The 21,325-nt window shown below is 40.2% G+C and overlaps 1 protein-coding gene across 5 annotated transcripts in view; it reads left to right on the forward strand.

Moving 5' to 3' along the window:
- Positions 1-3,951: 3,951 nt before the first annotated feature.
- The window catches only part of LOC121314467 (serine/threonine-protein phosphatase 4 regulatory subunit 1-like), a 28,851-nt gene continuing 11,477 nt past the window's right edge, over positions 3,952-21,325 (forward strand). The window contains exons 1-13 of one of the 5 annotated variants that reach the window (XM_041247772.1): positions 3,952-4,059; positions 4,202-4,246; positions 6,645-6,780; positions 7,497-7,603; positions 9,257-9,399; positions 10,190-10,336; positions 10,491-10,598; positions 10,910-10,975; positions 11,225-11,383; positions 12,529-12,656; positions 18,504-19,222; positions 19,899-20,071; positions 20,673-20,768. In XM_041247772.1, coding sequence (XP_041103706.1) covers positions 4,053-4,059; positions 4,202-4,246; positions 6,645-6,780; positions 7,497-7,603; positions 9,257-9,399; positions 10,190-10,336; positions 10,491-10,598; positions 10,910-10,975; positions 11,225-11,383; positions 12,529-12,656; positions 18,504-19,222; positions 19,899-20,071; positions 20,673-20,768 — 2,034 coding nt within the window. In that variant the 5' untranslated portion in view covers positions 3,952-4,052. Of the gene's footprint in view, positions 4,060-4,201; positions 4,247-4,344; positions 4,440-6,644; positions 6,781-7,496; positions 7,604-9,256; positions 9,400-10,189; positions 10,337-10,490; positions 10,599-10,909; positions 10,976-11,224; positions 11,384-12,528; positions 12,657-18,503; positions 19,223-19,898; positions 20,072-20,672; positions 20,769-21,325 lie in introns of those variants that run through there. The other 4 variants (XM_041247770.1, XM_041247771.1, XM_041247774.1 and 1 more) reach the window with 4 other exon arrangements.

Genomic DNA, 21,325 nt, shown 5'->3' on the forward strand with positions numbered 1-21,325 from the left:
TTTAACTGCTTCCAATTATCTTACATTATTTTCTTAGGCTTATTGAGGTTTTTTTTGTTTGTTTGTTTTATTTTTATTTTTTCCTAGAACACCAGTGTGTTTATATAATAAACGTTAAATGGCCCAACATACACTACCATAGCCAAAACAGAGACTGAAGCCACACATATCACTGGCATGAGTTGAAAAATATCACATCAATAAACCTTAACAACTTGGTACCTGCACGTGCTCTATACAGTAAATAGTGAAATGCAAAAGTTTGTGAAGGTAAGACTTGGTTTGAAGAAGATTACTGGATGGTGGTGTCATGAAACAAGCCCACAAGGTATGCCGACACAAAACCTGTGACTTCTCAGCCTGGATCTGCCACACTAACGCCTCCTAGTGGATACTAAAATAGTACTCTTACAGCTCCAATTTATTATTATAATTTATTTATTTGGCAGACGCTTTCATCCAAGGGTACTTACAGGTGTTACAGGGGAGTCCATGGTTACAATGCAAGATTAATATTTAAATACAGTATAGTTTACAGTAAGTACAATACTACTACTAGAATATAATATGAACTGTGATGCAACAAGTTAGGATTACAACAAATATTATCTACAATGACACAGTAGTGCAATAGTGTATTAGCTGAGGATCCAGTAACGTGATGCTTAGGTCAGGCAAGTCTAGTCCTTGTGGGTTGAGCAAAAACTGTAGTTATCAGTTGCTCTTTTGATCAATTGAATAGACACCACTGCATTTAAATTTATTTTTTAACCCTTACATAGCACCAGGATCTTTTTTTTTATTTTGTATTTATTTTAATTATGGGAAATGGGAATATATTGTAGTATAGTGGTATTCTTTCTTATGACCCAGCATATCTCCCCCATTATGTTTGAACTGATGCAGAAGAGGGGGTCTTTTTTTACATGGTTTTTAGAACAATGTAGTGAAAAAGTGAGTAATACTATGATGGTTCTTGTATCACTCTGGCTGTCACCTTAATTTAAATGCATTCCTAATGTTGGCACACACACTTCCTTCATATAGCTTCTTAATTTGTAAAAAGTTGAATCTCAGTGATGTACCATTGGATAAATGATAAAGAAGGAAAAATAGAAAACAATGACAATTGCATGATGTGCTCATTTAAAGTAAGAGGAATCATAAAGCCGGCATGTTGAAGTGATTATATGTTGCAGACAGGCAGTATTTTAGAGTATGACTGGAATGTTCCTAGTTTCTGGAACTTTTTTCTGGGTGCCTCACGGTCATACTTCCTTCTGCTGATAGACGGAGCATGCACGGTTGTCTTCCAGTTCACAAATGGAAGGAAAGCTTCAAAAGGAAAAATTGGATGGTGTGAAGGACATGACTTTTTTATGGCTGTTCTCACCAAATGTACTGCACACATAACATGTAAAAAGTATAGTGAAAGCATGGAAAAACATAACCTGTATAGTAACACATTGCGGAAAATATGGTAAACTTAGAAAAACACTGTAGTAACTAGTTACAATAAGTTATGTATAATAAGTACAACTTGAACCACAAAGACATCACACTACTTTTGGAGCCTAGTCGATCCAGAGGGGATCAAGTTGAGGCAGTGCCGCCATCTGCAGTGGCCAGAGGAGAGCCTGGCCAGTCTTGCATCGGAGCTGGAGAGGAAGAGCCGGCAGGCCTATGTGCAGTCTTTCCCCACTGAACAAGGAGAACAGGTCAGGCTACAATTCATAAAGGCACTCGGGACCGGAGAGCTGCGCAAACACCTGTGGCTGCGACTGCAACGCCCTCAGACCCTGCAAGCTGTACTCCAATTGGCGCAGGAGTGGGAGAAAGTGATGGCGGAGGAGGAATCAACAAAGAACCAACCTGCATTTTGCCAAAGCTCAGCTTAGCGATGGGGAACCTGACAGCAGTGTGACTATATCCCCCTGGCTCCCCAAAGTCGTCGCATATGTGCAGGCGCTTACCAGCAAGTAGAGGCGGCTGGGATGAAGCTGGATGTCATCCCGACAAGTGCAGGTTCATGCAACGGAAGGTCTCCTTCCTGGGACACCAAGTAGGAGGGGAAGGCAGCTGCGAGGGTTCCTGTGGCTCGCCTCCTACGATGCTTCGTCGCCCAGTTAGCCACCATCGCTGCACCCTTCCACCTGTTGCACTGCGTCTTGTCAGAGCAACAGCCTGCAAGCAACACGGACTCAGGCACCTGCACTGCTTCCCCTTGATCCAACTCTGCTATTCCTACTTGACATGGAGGATTTCTACAGGCTCTGTGATGAGTGTGTCACAAGGATGGGACCTCCAGCCTGGTCGCACTCCACACTGCTGCTGTTTCCAGCCGGGAAGCCCACTGGGTCAATATCCTCTGCCCCTTTCTGCGCTCAGATCAGGGGAACTACTATATTGTAGTAGTTATGGACCACAGGAGCTGAACTCGGACCAGGGGCACAACTTTGAGCGCCAGGTCTTTGCCGTCGCCTGGGGATACATATGGCCCGCACCACTTCTCTGCACCCCCAGAGCGACGGGCTGGATGAGGGGTTTAACCATACCCAATCCGCCCAGTTGGCTATTGTCACTGAAAGACTGAGATGCATAGCTGCCCCTGGTTCTGTTAGCCTGTTGTACTGCCGTGCAGGAGTGGACCAGCTGCACCCCGGCTTTATTGATGCTCAGCCAGGAGATCAGAACCCAGACTCAGTCATTGATTGGCTGGCCACCCAATGCTGCAGAGGAAACCTCAGGTCCTGAGTATGCAAGGCGCTTAAAAGATCATCTGGATGCTGCACATTGCTTTGCCCACGGCCACTTGCAGACTGCAGGTGGCTTCCAAAAGCGGTACTCTGACCTCCAGGTGATCGAGTTTGCGTGGGTTTATAGTGGGGATGCTGCCCCTAGCTGGACAGTGCTTGGGTGGGGTCTTGCCAGGTTCTGGAATGACTTGGAGGGGTGACCTATTGGGTTCAGTTGCCACCCAGGAATCAAAAGGTAGTGATTCACTGGGACTGGCTTGCCCCATACCGGAGGGTGGGGCACAGCGACAACCTTGGGACTGGACCCTCAGGCTCATCTTTGCCTGGGACTTCCACTTCGCCAGCCGGTTCTGACAGCCAGCAGCCTGCCGGGGGTGAGTCCTGCTGACAGCCCAGCAGCTGTCCCTTTTTGTCAGCTTCAACAGCACAGATGTCCACCTCGCCACCTCTGGGACAAGGAGGACTGGGGGGGGGGGGTCCATAATAAAAAAAACGCTACCCAAAAAATGAAATATTATGATATTTGTAATTATCTTAATATATAAAGAAGAAAGTTGGTCTGTCTGTTACTTTATGCATTCGGACCCCGCAGGAGCCAGTGCAACCAAATTTTGCATGGCCTCCTCTATCATCCAGGGGAAAATTTTGACCCCTGGGGTACTTTATTTACTAACCCCATTGCTGGATCACTACAGTAGTCATGTATCTCAAATTAAAGAAACCCACAAAACCAAAACAAATAAATAAATACATTTAAAAATGACAAAAAACCAAAAACAAATAAAGTAAAAAAAAAAAAAAAATTAAAAAAAGGTAAAGGTAGCGCATTGTGCCACACCCGAGATTGGTAACTTATAGGAAACCATAAGGCTACTGTTCCAATTTGTCATGAATGAAATATTGAAACATTGAATTTCCTCGGGGTACTTCAGCTAGTACAGTATATTTTTAATTGTTTAACTGTTTTTGAACTTAAGCTAAACATAATTGTCTCTGGTTATTTTGTTACTGATATAACCATGTGTCTCCTGTAAATAACAAACGTTAACCTTTAAATATAACGATTGACTATGTAACGTAAGCATATACATAGTGGTGAATAGGACTTTGCATACGCTGTGTTGTGTTGTGTTTTTCCTGTTACAGTCCGCTAGATGGTGTCATGGTTTATGCAGCGGAGTTCAAACGTCTTTCCACCCTTCCCCTGCAGGCTCGCTCTCTGATTTTTTCTTTTCTCAGTTCCTCCAGTTGTTGTCTGAGCCACAGAGGCCACTTTAAATGTAGCACCAGGACAAGATGGCTGGTACGTAGCCCTTACTCCGGCTGCAACAGCCCACTTTTAAACCTAACCTTTCTTCACAGCTTTTTCAATTGCTTTTTTACCCGCACATAGTGCGGCTCGTGCGACGCCGAGTCTGCAATTGACATCTCTGTTCTATTTGCAGATTTATCCCTGCTTCAGGAAGATTTGCAGGAGGAGATTGACGGATGTAAGTTTGCCTCAGTGTTGTAATTTTGAATTTTTTTTTTTTTTTTTTTTTTTGTCATGCAACTTTCAGTGTGATGAGGATGTTTATACATACTGCCAGGGATAGGGATCTCCCGGATGGGCTGCAGGCCTTGGGAGCAGCATCCGGAAATAAACCCTTTTATACGTTTTGGGGCTGGTTTATATTGGTTAAGGTAATAAACCGATATCTTTCCCCCTTTTTCACGGAAAGACCCGTTTGACTGTGCTGTACTATCTATGTACTTGTAGTCTAGCGCTACAGCTGGGAGTTTTGTTGTATGGTTGGCAAAGAAAACGAACATATTGTGAGGAGCATTTCTTCTTTTCGAAGGCAGTGATTTTTGTATTGGCTATTAAAATCTTTAGTATTTTTTATTGAATATGTCGAATGATCCACAGAGTAAAAATGCCAGACGAAGCTGTATCGGTTCTTGTGTGTGGTAAAAAATAGGAAACGTTTTCTAACCCTGACTGGATGTGCAACATATAATAATAACTAACACATGTAGTGAAGGGGGTGGGGATTTATTTATTTATTTATTTCCAGTGCTTTGAATATCACGGGCTACAGGTATGTTGTAGTTTTTTGTTGTTGTTGTTTTTGTTATTGTTGTTTTTGTTATTGACGTAGTAAATACCGGTTGGCTAATGCGCTGAACCCGCTTTAAAAAAATCGAGCAATGATGCTAATGAAGTGAGACGGTCACAAGATTCACACTTGCCAAACTTAGAAGTTTTGCCTCGCCGAATTGTTACATTTAAAAATTTGACAAATGTGACCTTTTAGTATGGTGGCAGTATTAAATTACTTTGGTTGCTTGTTGCAAATTACTATACAGTATGGTACGTTATTAAAGTGAAATTCTGCATTCTTAGTCGGTAAAATAGCCAGAACTGTACTTTGAAATTGAGGTTGGGAACTGTCATAGCATATTGTTAGAGTAATATATCTGTCTACCCCCAGTGGCAAAATAGCCACTCTGTAAACCTTCTGCAATGCATGCCCATGCATGCTATACAATCATTTGGTTTCTGCTGACTAGCACTGACACAAGTAATGAGGAGGGTCTCTTCACTGCTTGTCAGAATTCTATAAGGTACTGATTTTTTTGTTTTTTTGTTTTTCCTGGTTTCTACTGTGCATGAAGAGCTTGTACTGGAATCCTTAACTTAAGTTAACCCATAATCATTTTCGACCCATGTGATATTTTTGGGCCTGCATGTAACACAACCAGTGATATAGCTGTGTTGATATAGCTTCACTATGCTTGTGTAATTGGGCAGTGTTGTGTGGTATACTGCAATTACAAATTTAGTCCCCTGTCTTTTATGAGATGATATGATTTTAAAAGCTCTAAAAACACCAATGCAGACGAGCCCAGTTCTGTTGCATTGAGAAGTGCGTGTTCGATGTGTGGGGTCGCCGGCTTGTTCTAGTCGCGTTACTTCCTGTACATGTTGGCTGTACTGTTTGACTTCTGACTTGGGTTAAGGTAGCGGAAATTGAGTTGCAAGCTTTCAATGGGTGTACACCGCTGACAGCACCCAGCATTGCCAACTATGATCATATTATTTAAATCAAACCATGCAGAATCTATACACTGTGACTGATCTGGTACTGAGGCACACTATAAATGATTTGTTATGATTCCCTTTAGTCAGTAGGACTGTTCATTAATGTGTAATTTTTAATTTAGTCATCGGCAATGGTTTTTACCCAATTGTGTATCCCGGTTCACTGCTGCAACCCCCTGGCAACTTGGGAAACGAAGCCTGGAATACACGTCTTCCGAAACGTGTTCCTGCCAATCCACAAAGAGGCCGCCAGACCTATAGTGCTGGAAGACAACACAGATCTGGTGGCTCCATTGCAGAACTGCAGGCGCCCTATCGGCCACAGGGGTCGCTGGTGGGTGGTGAACTTTAGATTCCCCTGCCGACCCAGGCGGAGCTCGGCAAATTGTGCGCAGCCCCCTAGGAACCGGTCACGGTTGGCAGTGACATAGCCTGGATTCGAACCTCTGCTCTCTAGTCTATAGGGCGCCTCCTGCACTCCACACAGAGTGCCTTTATTGGATGCGCCACTCTGGAGCCCCTTGCTTTTATCGTTTTCTATTGTTTGCTTATACTTAGTTTCTTATCATTTTTACCTTCACAAGCTAACATATGTCTTAATTAATCTTTGGGTTGCACTTGCAAGAAATCAAGTATTTTACTGTACATTGGTTTTGTTGTCTAATAAATTTGTCTGTGCTTTCTCTCTTTCCCTCGCTTTTCTTTATAGCCATGGTGTAAGAAATAAATGTGCATGTCACGGATCAGATCTGTGTGGGGTGAATTATTAAGATTATAAGTGGTGTTTCTGGTGTTTCTGATAGTTGGTGTGGATGACTACAGCTCAGAGACTGATGTCATTATTGTACCTTCAGCCCTGGACTTTGTTTCACAAGATGAGATGTTGACGCCGCTGGGAAGACTGGATAAATACGCTGCAAGTGAAAACATATTTAACAGGTACTTCATGTAAAGAAGAAATATGGAGGGTGATCAGAAAAACAGAACATAGCACAGCAATGTCTGAATGCACAAATTGGGAAGTCCGCCATGTACAGCGACTTGTCTGTGGTTCAATTATAAGTCGAGACGTTCAGTTATTTTTGCGTAATTTGGATTCTAACAGTCTACTGGTGGTTTGCAATCTGAACGAATGGGCTAAATTGCAGTTTATGCTCTGCCCATTTGTTTGGTAAACTCACTAGTTTACATTGTTACAAACATACACCACACATGTCTGCTTATTTTAAGAGTAAGAATGCAACATATATAAATCTGTCAGTTGCAATTACTAAATGACTGCTATGGGGACTTTATTAGATAAATGCATGAGTAAAATTGACTGTCTAAAAAGCATTTGCTGTTGATGTTTTCGGATGTGCAGCAACATTGTTCTGGGCTGTGTTTGAAAATCAGTGGGACAGTGGTTGTAGAGGAGAGGTTGGGCATTATGTACCGTTATTGAAATGAGCTTAGTTTTGGTGTCCTTCAGAGCTGCTAGGCTTGGCTAATTTACCATTCCAAGTGAAACAGCTGAAGAAACAGCTGCTTGAATTGTTGTGGATCGATGAATGTGGAGAGCCCAGTCTGAATATTACAAGTTTGTGTACAGAAACAAAACATTGATTCAATTTCTATAGCACTGTGTGGTCTTTTTTGTTGTTTTATTGAACTAGACAAATGGTGGCTCGGACTTTACTGGATACCTTAAAGGCGGTAAGCGAGGATGAGAGGGACTGCATCGCTGTGCTGGAGCGGGTTAGCAGACTGGCAGATGATTCAGGTAAGAACTAGTGCATTGTTGGGGAACTTTTAATATTCTGACATGATCTAGTAGTGAGTTCCAGTATGTTGTTACAGTAGTTTGTGAAGTCCTGACTTATCTGAATCTTCAGTAGAGACAGAAGAAGTAGTATTAACAATTTTATTGTGCTGAAACCCTTTTGGGGTGTTTATGTTATTTTTAAATTGGGGATATTATTTATTTATTGATTTGGCAGGTGCCTTTGTCCAAGTTGACTTCAGGTGTTACAGAGCAGTACAGTGTTACAATGCAAGATTAATATTTAAATACAGTATAGTTTACAGTAGGTGCAAATAATACTAATAAAGTATGATACAACAAGTAAGGATTGCAGTAAGTTATATCTACAAAGACATATTAGTAGTGCAATAGTACAAGGATGGTGCATTAGCTGAGGATCCAGTAACATGGTGCTTAGATCAGGCAAATCCAGTGCATAATAACGGGTAGATCAGGAAATTTACAAATGTAATCTAAACAGATGCGTCTTGGAGGTGGCGTAAGGCAGTGAGAGACAGAGCAGTCCTGAAGTTCTCCGGTAGCTGGTTCTACCACAGAGGGGCTAGAGAAATAGCGTGCATGGCAGGATGGAGAGTGGAGGGAAGGCATGGCCATATAGGAGGAGTGGAGAAGGCGACAGGGGGTGTGGGGAGATGCGAGGGGCTGGAGGTAGGAGGGGGCAGTGTGGTGAAGAGAGCGGTAGGCAAGAACAAGGATATGAAATTAACACCACACTATTAGTAATCCATACATACATAAGTAACGGTAACTTAAAATACCTCGATATCCAAAAAGACAAGGAAAGTGTGACAGTGATGATAGATTTAAAAACGTTGGTGGAATTCTAGCCGCAAAGCAAATGGTGGCTGTTTCTACTGTGAATACTGTACCAGTGAAGCTGTATGCCAGGACTGGCTTGGGCTTCAGAGGCACATTTTTCACCTTGTCTTTTCTTGCCTACTGATTTTTATCCTAACTCATTTGTCACTCAGTGAAACAGAAGTGGAGTGCCTTTGTGAACTTGTATTTATAGCAAGACCTGTGGAGACAGCCAGTATTCTGGTCTAGATCTGAGCCTTGAGCCTGTGTGCTGTTCCTTTTGCTGCAGCTTTTATTATTCTTGCCTGTTACGTTTATACGTTTTCGATGGCTACCTCTAATCAAGTTGAGTGTATTTCTCAGACACTCTTTGTATGTCATTAAACCAATGAAGAGGAACAGGAACCAGCAGCAAATAGTACATCTCTGAAAGCACATGTAAAGTCACAGTACGGCAGAGCCACTGTACCAAGAATAATAAAATACAAAATACATAAAGCACGTCAGTGGAAGTATAGGTAACAATACGTCCTTCAGCTGGATCATGGCATCAACAAATGTTTTTGTTACGGTAGAATGTTCATCCTTAGAGGTTCCGAGACACCCCAAACTTTGACAAAAAATCGGTTAATGTACGTTTTAATTTTTACTTCTTTAAAAAAAATAACAAATAACAAATACATTCTATAACCTTATGTTCAAAGCAGTTGAACCATATTGGAAACTGTTGGCATTTATTTTATGCTGATCATAAAGCTACTACAGTATTTATTAATCATGCTAAAATGAGATGTGAATTGTTTTCTGTTTCAGAGCCCACAGTGCGAGCTGAATTAATGGAGCAGGTTCCTCACATAGCTATTTTCTGCCAAGAAAACAGGCCTTCCATTCCTTATGCTTTCTCCAAATATTTATTACCGATTGTGGTCGCATACCTTGCAGACCAAAATAATCAGGTAAGAATACTGGATACAGGAGCTGTATGCTTTAGTCTGTTTGCTTTCCTGGATCAATTGCTTATCTGTATTAGATGATGTGTGAAAACTTACAGGCTGTGTATGTGGTATTAATAGTGTACTATTCTTACCCCACACCTTGTCTTTGTAATTGGTTCTAAAATAATGCAATTGAAAGGTGCAAAGTACACTATTCTGTATCTCTCGATATTGGTCTACAGTCCATGTTTCAAGCCATTCTGTAGCTATGTGCATAAAAGGCTTCCTAAATGGAGCCCTTGAGCCTTCAGACCCTCCAGGATTATGCAAAAGTAAGATGTATTATTTTTGCAGCCTCTATGCGACAAGTTCTGCAGCCAGATATGTAACGTATAAATAATTGCACAGAATCAAACCGATTTTGCAAGCGATAGTGTGATTTTATAATCCTGGAGTGGAATGACTAGTTAACCTCTGTGAATTGTATCAAGGAACTATGCATGCTTTTCCTGGAATTATCACTAAAAATAAGTGGTTGATCCATTGCTGTAAAATACTTAAAGAAAGTAACTGGTTTATTCTGGTGTGGTACAGTTTGATCAAGTCAATCCCTTAGTTTAGTTTTTAATTTATTGTATGCTCCTCAACAGCCAAAAACAAGTTCTTTCAGTGACTGTTGTCATGGTGAGTTACGTAATTTGGACCAATGTCTGCAAGAACTTGTTTTATAGCAAGACCTGCAGACACAGCCAGTATTCTGATGTAAAGATCATCTGGGCCTTGAGTCTGTGCACTGTTCCCTGTGCTGCAGGTTCGAAAGACGAGTCAGGCAGCACTCTTGGTGCTCCTAGAGCAGGAACTCATTGAGAGATACGACATTGAGACCAAAGTTTGTCCTGTCCTCGTGGATCTGATAGCCCCCGACAGCAACGATGATGTGAAAACAGAAGCCATGGCCGTAAGTAAACCATCCTGTCTCATCACTGTGCTGCTTTATAGTCCAGTGTGGAAATATGCTAAACAAAGCCAGGAAGAGAAGTTTCATTTTAAAAATGTTGGCTTTTTTTTTTTTTAATTAATTAATTTTATTACTTTTTTTTTTTTTTTTTTAGATAATCTGTAAAATGGCACCGATGGTGGGGAAAGATATCACAGAGAGACTCTTCCTCCCCAGGTTTTGTGAGATGTGCTGTGACTGCAGGATGTTTCATGTTCGCAAGGTTTGCTTCCTAGATGGGTCATTGTTGCCAATTCTTTTTTTTTTTCCTCATTCTTTTTACAAAAATTGTTTATAGACAAGTGTCACAGGATTTTTAATATGAACATATTATAGTTTTAATATCAAGGGTACACTTTTGGGAGGGCAAGGGAGGTGGCCAGTCACCTGCCTCACTGGTATACAGTAGGTTATGAGATGAAGTTTCTTCAGATGCATACCATAATTTTGCTGTTGTGATGGCATATTGCAGTATGTCAGGTTTGATGCCTACATGAATGGGACCGAGTGTGCTTTGATTTTTTTTGTTGGCAGGTATGTGCAGCCAATTTTGGAGACGTCTGTACTGTGGTGGGTCAAGAGGCTACAGAGGAGTTGCTGGTGTATATATATATATATATATATATATATATATATATATATATATATATATATATATATATATATAAAAAAGTTTAGCACACACAAATATGACACAAACACACACATTTGATGTATGGTGTGTTTTGTAATTTTAAGTAAATAAAGCTTTTTTGCCTCAGATGACCAGTCTGTTAAGCATGCTTGGCTGTCGTACACAAAGGAAATCGGTTGACTCCCAACGCTGTTTTTTGTGTTCTTCCTGTGCAGCTGCCCCGGTTCTTCCAGCTCTGCTCTGATAACGTGTGGGGGGTACGGAAAGCCTGTGCGGAGTGTTTCATGACCGTTTCCTCTGCAACGTCTCAGGGAGTCCGAAGGACAAAGCTCTCCTCCCTCTTTATCAACCTTATCAGTGACCCCTCCAGATGGGTGAGAAGCTGCACAGCATTGAATTTTTTTTCCCCTCTTATACTTCTTAGTTGAGGCTGTAAAGGCTAGTACAGTCTAAATGTCGTGAACGTTATGGGATAATACATTGTACATACTTTAGTGTTATGTAATCCTAGCATTATTATTATTGTTATATAAAATATATACTATTTTATTTTTTGTTATTTCTAAGACAATATATACAATATGTAAATTTACAGTATAATTGTAAATCTCGAAAAACTACTCGCTTCTAAATCTTTTGTAGTCATTTTTGTATTACTTTAGTATAAATACATGTTAATTTGGATTCATATGTTGTTTTTTTCTGACTTTATGTGAACGAAAAGACACAAAAGCTCCCGTTTTCTCATTGGAAATAGTGATATTTCAAAATGTCACTGTCCTGGTCACAAAAGCAAAGTTTGTGGGGAATAATAACCATTTTCTATACTTTTGAGGCATAAGCAATTAGGAAATAACACTTACTACCCAGGAACAAAAATTGTGTTACATAGTGTAATCGATGCATTGATGTTTTATTTTTCAAAATAAACGTTTTTGTGTTTTTTTAAGAGAATATCTAATAACTAAAAACACTGTTGTGCATAATGGTTAAACAAAAAGGCATGACTTGCATTCAAATTAGAACACTTCCGATTATAAAAAAGAAATATGGAGGACAGATGTTTAAGAACTGAAAAGAATGTGTGCATCCGCATCAGATTAACAGTGTAATAATAAAAAATACTATGTTTTAACAGAATATCTGAACTTTAGTACTGTTTACATTTTGTCCAAAAGCAAAGCATTTGAATTAATTTCACAAAGCCTGACTAATGTAGCTATCATACTAAATTCAGCTTTTTTCTATAATCTTGCCATATATTCCAAACACAAAATGCTTTGAAACAAAAGATAATGGGTATATTTAATAGATTAAAAAAAGTGTTGCCTTAATTTTAAATAAAAAGAAAAACGTGAAAACTACTACTTCTGATTTGTCTAATCCAACGCATAATGTAGGCTTGATGTGTGTATCCTAGTAACATGCAAATCTATCGTAGTAGCACTAGCAGCAGTGTACTCGCAGTCAAGGTTTTAATGCAGTGTATATAATGAGATTCTGAATCGCTCTCTTCTAGGTTCGACAAGCTGCCTTTCAGTCTCTTGGCCAGTTTATCTCTACGTTTGCGAACCCTGCAAGCTCTGGTCAGTATTTCAAAGAGGACGAGGAGCCAGAAGACACTACCAACACTCGGTTCCATAGCAGGTGGGTCTCTTGATGGGGAGCTGTGCAGGTTACAAATCTGCTACTTTGCTGTAAATATGTATGTGTAATCACTTCCTTCCTTCCTTCCTTAAGTCATTCTGTTTTGTGTAAGTTAGTGACTTTTCTATGATGTGGAAAACCTGAGTTACTGAGTCTGCCATAATACCTAGGCCTATGTGCATAAAAGATGGCGGAAATTTCTGGCCATTAAAAAAAAAAAAACACTACTGGGCAGTATTTAACACCCGATTTATATAACTACTGCCTGGTTATTTTACTGACCAATAATGGCTTTGATGTGATTTTCTGTCACAGATTGTTACAGAGAGCATGTACAGTTACATTAAAATAGCCAACAATTCATTGTTAGATGGTGAAAAAAGTACGTTTTTATCTGTTAATATATTACCTCAGTTTGCAAATACCTGCACAATTCATTCACATCAACATTTACACTCTGTTTCTCATCACTAAATCCGAGATGCATCGCATGTTTATTTTGAGTGTTTAACCCCTTCAGTGCTAGGGGGCGTACGTTGCACTGTGTACATCCCCCCATATATCGTACTGTCCCGCAGGCTGCAAGTAACCGATCGTTTAAAAAATTTCACAAGTGTGTGGGAGGGTTTAATCTCTAGAAATATGTGAATGGTTGATCAGGTTCATCATTTAAACTGTGGATGATTGACGTCTAAATTAGCCTATGGAGTTATCCGTGTTATTCAGTCTGGAATCCATGAAGTCGAGTCAGCAAACTAAAGTCTGTATTATATTGCGGATCGTGCTTTGATCTGATCAACTCGTGATGGCAACAAAATTTAAGGGATCCAAGGAGCTATTTAAACAAACTCGATCTTATTTTCAACAATTATTTTCAACAGTCGCTATTGATTGCTGCAGGCTGCCCTATTTTGTACCGCACGCAATCTAGTATATGTCAGTGGCACAGTGCCCTGCAGACTGTGAGTGACTGTGGCAAAGTGGTTAATATTGTGCAGGTGATCAAAGAACAGACAGACAATTGTAATTCAGGTGGAAAAGGTTTGTTTATTTTATTTCCTTGTCCAATGCCTGACTGCGAAACAAACAATAAATAATAATGCTGGTAAGTAATACAGCGGCATGTATTACTTACATTTATAATCCCTGGGCTGGTCCCAAAATAGTCCCATATTTGTATCCCCACATTAAACACATACACAAGACTGTTTAGTGCATGAATTAGTGATTGTGGTACAATACAGTTTAGTGATACAAGTGAAGTGCTGTTCCGGGTTTGTGCTGGCCTCTGGCGACAGCTCCAGAACTTGTTAGCCATCTATTGATTACAAGAAACAATAGACAGAACAAACAAACACTCGTGATTATTCACCACACAAATACAGGTCCTTCCGGATCACTTATTAATAACCAAATGAAGGAACAGATTACGATTCTCCGTCCCCCTTATATGCTGTCACGCTTGACCCCTTGGTAAACGAATACAGCTGCCTTTACAATCTGCGGCTGCTACATTGTTTCCCTTCCAGGCCAATACGTTCTTGCAATGGAGTCTCTTCTTTTTCCAGACTGACCGACTTCCCGACCCAGGGAAATTACTGTCATGCCAGCCCGTCCAAAGAACTCTGCCCTAGCTTAGCACTCTCACAGGTGGGGAGGGAGATTTACAACCAAGGTTCATTGTATTTCTGTCACAGTGACCAATCGCTTCCACAATTGTAGGACATGTGTGGGAGGGTTTAGTCTCTCAAACTCTGTGAATGGTGCCCCGGTCACATCTATCAAACATGCATCAGGAGGGGGTTATGTGTAACAGACCTTAGGGGTGGAGGTTGTGTTAGTCATCACTGAATTCTGTAATTTATGGGGATTAAGAAAATACACGGTTGTCCCTGGTTAACTTGCTGCCCACAGGGAGTTTTGCCATGCTAAATGTGAGGAGGTGCCACATGCCAACATCAGTAGAATTATCATGGAAAATGCCTGCCAGGGTGTGTCTTGTTTTGAAACTTATTGCAGCCAGAAACCTTACATAAAAGTAAACTTGTTTGGTATTGCTGCAAACCTTACAACCTGCAGAACATGTAAATCTGCATTTGCAGTTCCTGTATCTAGCTTTTGTGGCACAATGTTGGGGGTAAATACGAAGTTTTGTGATTTTTGTATTGTTTTTGGAATGGATAGCATCAATATTCATCCCTTTAGAGCAAGAAAAACTTTAAAGGTATAAAATGTTGTAGTTTTTGTAAAGCACTTTTTCAAATGAGCAGAAAATTTGACATTTATCTTGCCAATTTGAAGTTTTCAAGTTACCTTATAATGTGAGGTGGTAATCCTTAATTTTGAAAATGAAAATTGGGTATGTTCTATTCTCTGCATTGCAAGAGTGGTTAAAGATCACCTCATGTTTGAGTCTAGTACCATTGTCATCTTCATAACCTACATTTTCAGCTTCCTTAGATTTAGTTTGTGTAGAGGGGTCAGTAAATAGAGAACCGTGGCAAATAATAATAACATATGTAAGGCAATCATGTTCTGTGTTTCTATTCCAAGCAAAATAGTCATATTTTGAATTCTGTATTTATCTAGTTTTAGAAAATATATAGGGCCTAGTTTTTATATGCCACAAAGTTCACACCATGAAAACGTAATGATCATTTGACCTAGCGGTGTTCTGTTTTTTTTTTTGTTTATTTTTAATAATAATGTTTGAGACATGACAAAACATAACTGTTAGAAAAAAAATCTTCATATATAGTCAACATATTGTCAATGTGAGACATACACAATTTGTCTTATTACCTATCACAAGGCTGTAGTGGTGACGTCAGAACCAGGAAATGAAACACAGAGTGGTAAGTGAGTTGAATTTGAATGTGCTGCTGCGCGGTTTATTAGCAAACAGAAAATAAAAGGTTGTAAAGACAAACAAAAACACAGGACACGGCACTGTTAGCCAAAACAAAGATACAAACAAAACGGACTATACAGATAAACACGGTGAGCTGTTATTTTGATTATTATTACTACTACTATCTCCGTCTCCAGTCCCGTTCTCTACTTGCAAACACACAACCCCGAGTGGGTGAACCTTTTATGCAGCTGTACCAAGACTCGATTGCTAATCAGTCATTCAATTGGAGTCTTGGTACATCTGCACGTGAGTTAATTAGTGCACTCCTGTGATGCACATTATACATATTTTATCTGCATGTGAAGTGATGTGCAATCCTCATGCCTAAATACAAATCTGCATTTTACATTACACGTGCTCATAACCCACGTTATATCCCATGCATCTATACATATACACCCACATTAAAACACAACATGAAGACACACAAGGGCGGGCACACTGCCACATTACCATGTTAAGAAATAACTTTTCCAAGGATTTAGTTATATAGAAAATGTAACTTTTCTTTTTGTGTTATATTTATCCTGCAGTATGTCAATCAGTTCACCAAATATGCCCACAAATATAACATCACTGAAAAGTTCAGATTGTGCTGAAAAAAAACAATATATAGTTTTCCTTTAAAGATGTGTGAGAAATTTGACTTTGAAGTGGTTCAGTCCCAAATTCAGGAAAAACCTCGAGCATTGAGGGTTCCAAAAGCCCTAGCAGCGAAAGGGTTAAAACAGCTTTTTTGTTTTGTCTAAAGCCTATATGCTGTAGCTGACCAAATACAATGTAAATGTTTCTTTCTTTCTTTGGTCACTGCTATTTTGGGATTGTGTGTGTTAATTACCTTCCTATAACACAGCAAAATATCCCTGTTCAAAATTATTTTAATACATTTTTTATCAAGGTGAAGCTTAACACATTCGTGAGAATTTCTGTTGGGAGAAAAATAATCAGTGTTTAATTTGATTGTGTTTCCATGTTTATTATCACTTGCTTATAGGTGTTTAATTCTTAAACATTTGTGTGTGGTGTTGAGTTTTTCTTTACCTGCAAAAACTTGCTAACATCAAATCCAAATCATGCAGTGAGTTTGTAACTCTCATTATACGGGAAAATACTTGTTTCTAGCAGTTTAATTCTTCAGTTGATGTTCTCGTTCTCTCCAAAGGTGAGTAATTGTGTTCCTGCTAAGTTGACACCTGCTCACATCATTAGAGTAAACCAGAGGGTCAACTCCCAGCTCAGATCTGCTGGGGGTGTTTCTGGGAGAATCGTCTTCCAATATATCTTGATGTATCTTGCTATAGGCTTAAGTAGATGTTAGCAACATTTCGTACACCTGCATTGACTCTCCATGGAATTTTTTTGCCTAACTCTCAATATACCACAATGCTTTGCGCGCAGTGAGATAGAAGCCTCCATTGAAAATCAGCAGAGTAGAGTGTCTTGTTAAATAGAATATCTTTTGAAACACCCTTATAAAAATATTATTGGCTGAAGCAGTTTTGAGTGAGGCTGGATTTTCATTGATTAAAATATTAGTGTGTGCTCCCATTGGCTAGAAAGGTTGCAGTGTTTTCGGCACAGTGCGAGATTGACAGTTGGAAATTTGTCTGGTTGATTGCAAATTTGCAGGTCCGTACAGCTTTTTATATTAATGAATTGACAAATTAATTAATAGATTAATTAACAAATGTTTATGAATTGACAGTTTAATCGACTATGAATTGCTGGACAAATTGACCAATTCACAAATTGACAAACAAATTGACAAATTAATGGCTGGATAGTTTTGGCACAAATGGCGCTCCATAGTTTTCACCTTGTTACCTTGCCTTTCACCTAGATTTCAATACAAAAACGCAGCACTTTAGTAAAAAAGCTTGACAGATCAATCAATCAGATGTTTGCACCTTGTTACTGAGCGATAATGTGTGTTAATAAATGGTTATTCTTGTTCAGATATGTTGGAGCTCTTTGTGTTTTGGTGCTTATAGAGCTTCAAGATGCCAGTGTGTGAGTGCATCCCTGAGGGGGGGGTGGGAGCAGGTGTGACACAAACAGTCAGAGATTGGGAGTGTTGGACCAATGAGTGAGGAAGGGGGAGGGACTTGGGTGTGTGGAGATGACGGTTTGAAAGAGAGGAGCGGGATCTGGCGGCGAGATAATTGAGAGAGAGTTAAGATGGGTTAAGTTTGAGAATCGGAGTTGTTGTTCACTAAAAGCTAAAAAAAAAATAGGTTTCCTACTGCTTTGAACCGCAACTGTTGTCTGTCTCGTTATATCCTGGAAACCCCACAGCTCAATGCTACAATATATAAATAAATCCTGTTTGCCTGCGGGGCGTATCATCTTCAACCTCTATCTCGATCTCCTGCCTGTGGCTCAGCAACAAATGCACGCACGCACACAGCAGACAGCAACTCTGTCACAAGCACTAATTCTCTGTATCTTTCTAAACAAGGGATTTACGGGAGCTCCCTAATTAAAACTGAATCTCAAAACAATAATGTAGTGTAGTAGTTGTTGCAGCTATGTGTAATGGTATTTAAAACAGGATTCATTTATCTGCCTTTTTACATATTCACCCTTACTCTGGTCCCATCGCAGTCGGATACGCGGTGGATTACTGTACTTTTTATTCGTTTTTATTACATACTTTTGTTATTAGTGTAATGAGTGTCTTAATAAAGATTAAACCTCATACACGCTTGTTTGTTTTGATTACTGTACTGGTGGTTGGGGGTACATTTTGAATATCAGGTTATTGTGTGCGAGTTTATTGCTGAAAAGTTTCACAGGCCTCTCATAAACCTTATATAGGTCTATGGGATCACATAACACATCATGTGACCATCAATTGTAGTCTTGGAGATTTAGCTTGTACTGTAACGCTTTGGTCCTTTATGAGAAATTAAATCATATTAATCATTTTGCAGTTCGGAAGCAGAGACTGAAGTGCCCTCTTCTAAATCTGGGGTCAGCACTTGTGGGGAAGATGCAACCACAAAGACTGAGGAGAATGGTCAACACTGTTGCAAGACAGGGGAGAACTTGCAGCCTTCTGAGATATTGCAGAACCCCCAGTCTTGGGAGACGGAGGAGAAATCCCAGAGCTGTGAGACAAGGGAGAGCGAGCAATGCTCTGACATCAAAAACCATCGATGTTGCCAGATAGAAGAGAGACAACAGTTCTGTGACTCAACATCATCTAGCAGCCAACAAGGAGAGGAGGAGAAGGACAACGTCACCCAAGTGTTGCCGTCCCTACGGGACTCTGCTCCACAGAACTGTGGGAGAACCACTTTAGAGAGTCAGCCTTTAATCTGCACTTCCAGTCGTGCAGAACCAGCAGATGCTGCCACCGCCACCACCACTACATCTTCCTCCTGTACACTGTCGGGGACCATCTCTAAGGATAAACCCATCCCTGAGCAGGAACTGTACAACTCATTCCATTACTGGAGGACTCCTCTCCCCCTCATCGACCTGGAGGTGGAGCTGCAGGAGGCACAGGAGGCCCAAGAGACACAGAAGGGATCCCAAGAGACCCATTCATCACAGAGCCCGTTGTCTTCCATCAGCCCAGCCCGGAGGAAGGAGCTGGAGGAAATGATCGAGAACCTTGAGCCGCACGTCGATGACCCTGATGTTAAAGGTAGACAGTCTTTTGATACAAGCAGGTGGGGAGGGGAAATACCAGTTTACCACATGTACAGTTGCCTTGCAGCCAGTAACTTGCTTTAACCTCATAGTGCCAGATAACATATTTTAACATGCAAACACATGTCTGCTAGTGCTTTTTTCAAAACTGCACATTTGAGACCTTAAAGAGCCAGTATCACATATGCATAAGTTATAACAATACCTCTAATATGTGCTGCTTGCTATCTTCCTGGAACACTTTAAATAACTTGTTCAGTACGTTGTTGACATTGTACTGCGTCAGGCAGCTCTGTTCTATCCTGAAGCCTGGTGGTACTGGATGTTTATATTTTTGGCTGAAGTCCCATAATTAGTCTTATCAGGTTCATGCATGTTAAAATGAGAACTCTAACTCAGTTATTTTGTACTGAAGGATAACAGTTCAGTTAAGGTTCAGAATTAGTATTGTTATTAAACACACTGAAGTTAGTGGAGGTTGATCATTTGTTCGAGTGTTCTTTTATTATAGTTGCTGTGAAAACACTTTGGCTGACGTTTACTCAAATATTTAGGTGAGCAGTTTCCTGAACCCCTACTTATTGCAGTGCTCTGTATGAGTGCCTGGCAGGCAGACATCATCTTCTGCACTCCGTTTGTTGTAATGGTGCTCTTGTTTTTCTGCCTGGTAGCACAAGTTGATGTGTTGACTGCAGCCCTGAGAGCCTCAACACTAGGATCCCAGCTGGAAAACTCTACCCACAAGCCTTTTGATAACAGGATAGAGACCCAGAGGGAAGCAGCCACCCCAGACCACTTCAGTACAGATGCAGTGCCTTTAATCACTGACACAGCAGATATAGAGGTAGGAGTTTTTTTTTTTTTTACTTAACAATGGATTTTAAACACAAGGTATGGTCCCTGCCTTGAGACTGTTTATCAAGTTCAGGGCTGATACACACGCAAGCAGCTTTAGCCAAAAGATGGTATTAAAAAAAAAAAAAAAAATGTACTTCAGCCTGTGACATGTGTGGTGCTACACTGGCAGAGGTGCACTCAGTTGTCTGAAACACAAAATTACCCTTCAACACATGTCATGAAAGATCAGTCATTGCCTCTCCCTTTGTCCTGGACAGGTTTCCCTCAAACCAGTACCCCTCACCCAGTGGGAAATGAGCCAGCCTGCATGCATGCCGATGGATTTCCTATATACATTTCTAATGCCAATATTCTTGCCTTTTTTTTTTTTTTTTTTTTTTTTTTTTTTTAGTGAGTAAATGGAAACTAGCATCTGTCCAGATTACAAAGAAAATCAGCAATTTCTTTTTAAACATCTGCCGTTGTTTTTAAGTTTTAGAGTTTTTTTTGTATTGTTATTAAATTCTATTGAAGTGACAACTGGTGCCCTTGAGGGGGAACTCGCATTCAGCAGCCCTTAATCTTCTGTCTGTTTGTTTCCCAAACAGAGCCTGGAATCCACCCTGGGGTTCATCCACGGGGACGACTCTGAGATGAGCGACTGCAGCCTCAGTCCAGAGGAAGAGAGGAAATGCAAACAGCAGGTAGCTATTCTGGGCATGAAAAGCAAGATTGCTGTAATGACCCAGTCGTTGTATTCATGCAGGAGCATTGTTCAGTAATGACAAAAGGGGTGAAGTCAGAAAGACTGTTAGTAGTTTCTTAAGCAACGTTCTTATGTAATTTACTGAAACAACGCATTTTAGTCCTGCTCCAAATAAATAGCTTCTGCTAGGAAATGCAAATAGGGAGTGTTATAAACAATGTCCACATAAAAGGCAATGCAGCATTAGTTCAATAAACAGTTTCTCGTTTCCAAGGTGCACGCATAGTGCTGTGGGTTCTTTGCTTTAAATTTGTATTCTCGTGGGTTTCTCTTTCATCCATTATTATTTCATGGTTTTGTCCGGTGTACTGGTCCTCTCTGGATTAGGTTGAGAATTTGCTTTTAAATTGCTGATTTTTTTTCTTTTAAAACTGCCCTTAAGCATTCATACATGTAAAGGCTTGCAAAACAATGCAACGCAAAAAGGTGAGTGTTAATTTCCGTATTGTGGGGTTTAAAAAAAAATAAAAAAATAAATGTACTAAATGCCAAACT

The sequence above is a fragment of the Polyodon spathula genome, chromosome 4 (genome assembly GCF_017654505.1).
Source record: "Polyodon spathula isolate WHYD16114869_AA chromosome 4, ASM1765450v1, whole genome shotgun sequence".
Taxonomy (NCBI): domain Eukaryota; kingdom Metazoa; phylum Chordata; class Actinopteri; order Acipenseriformes; family Polyodontidae; genus Polyodon; species Polyodon spathula.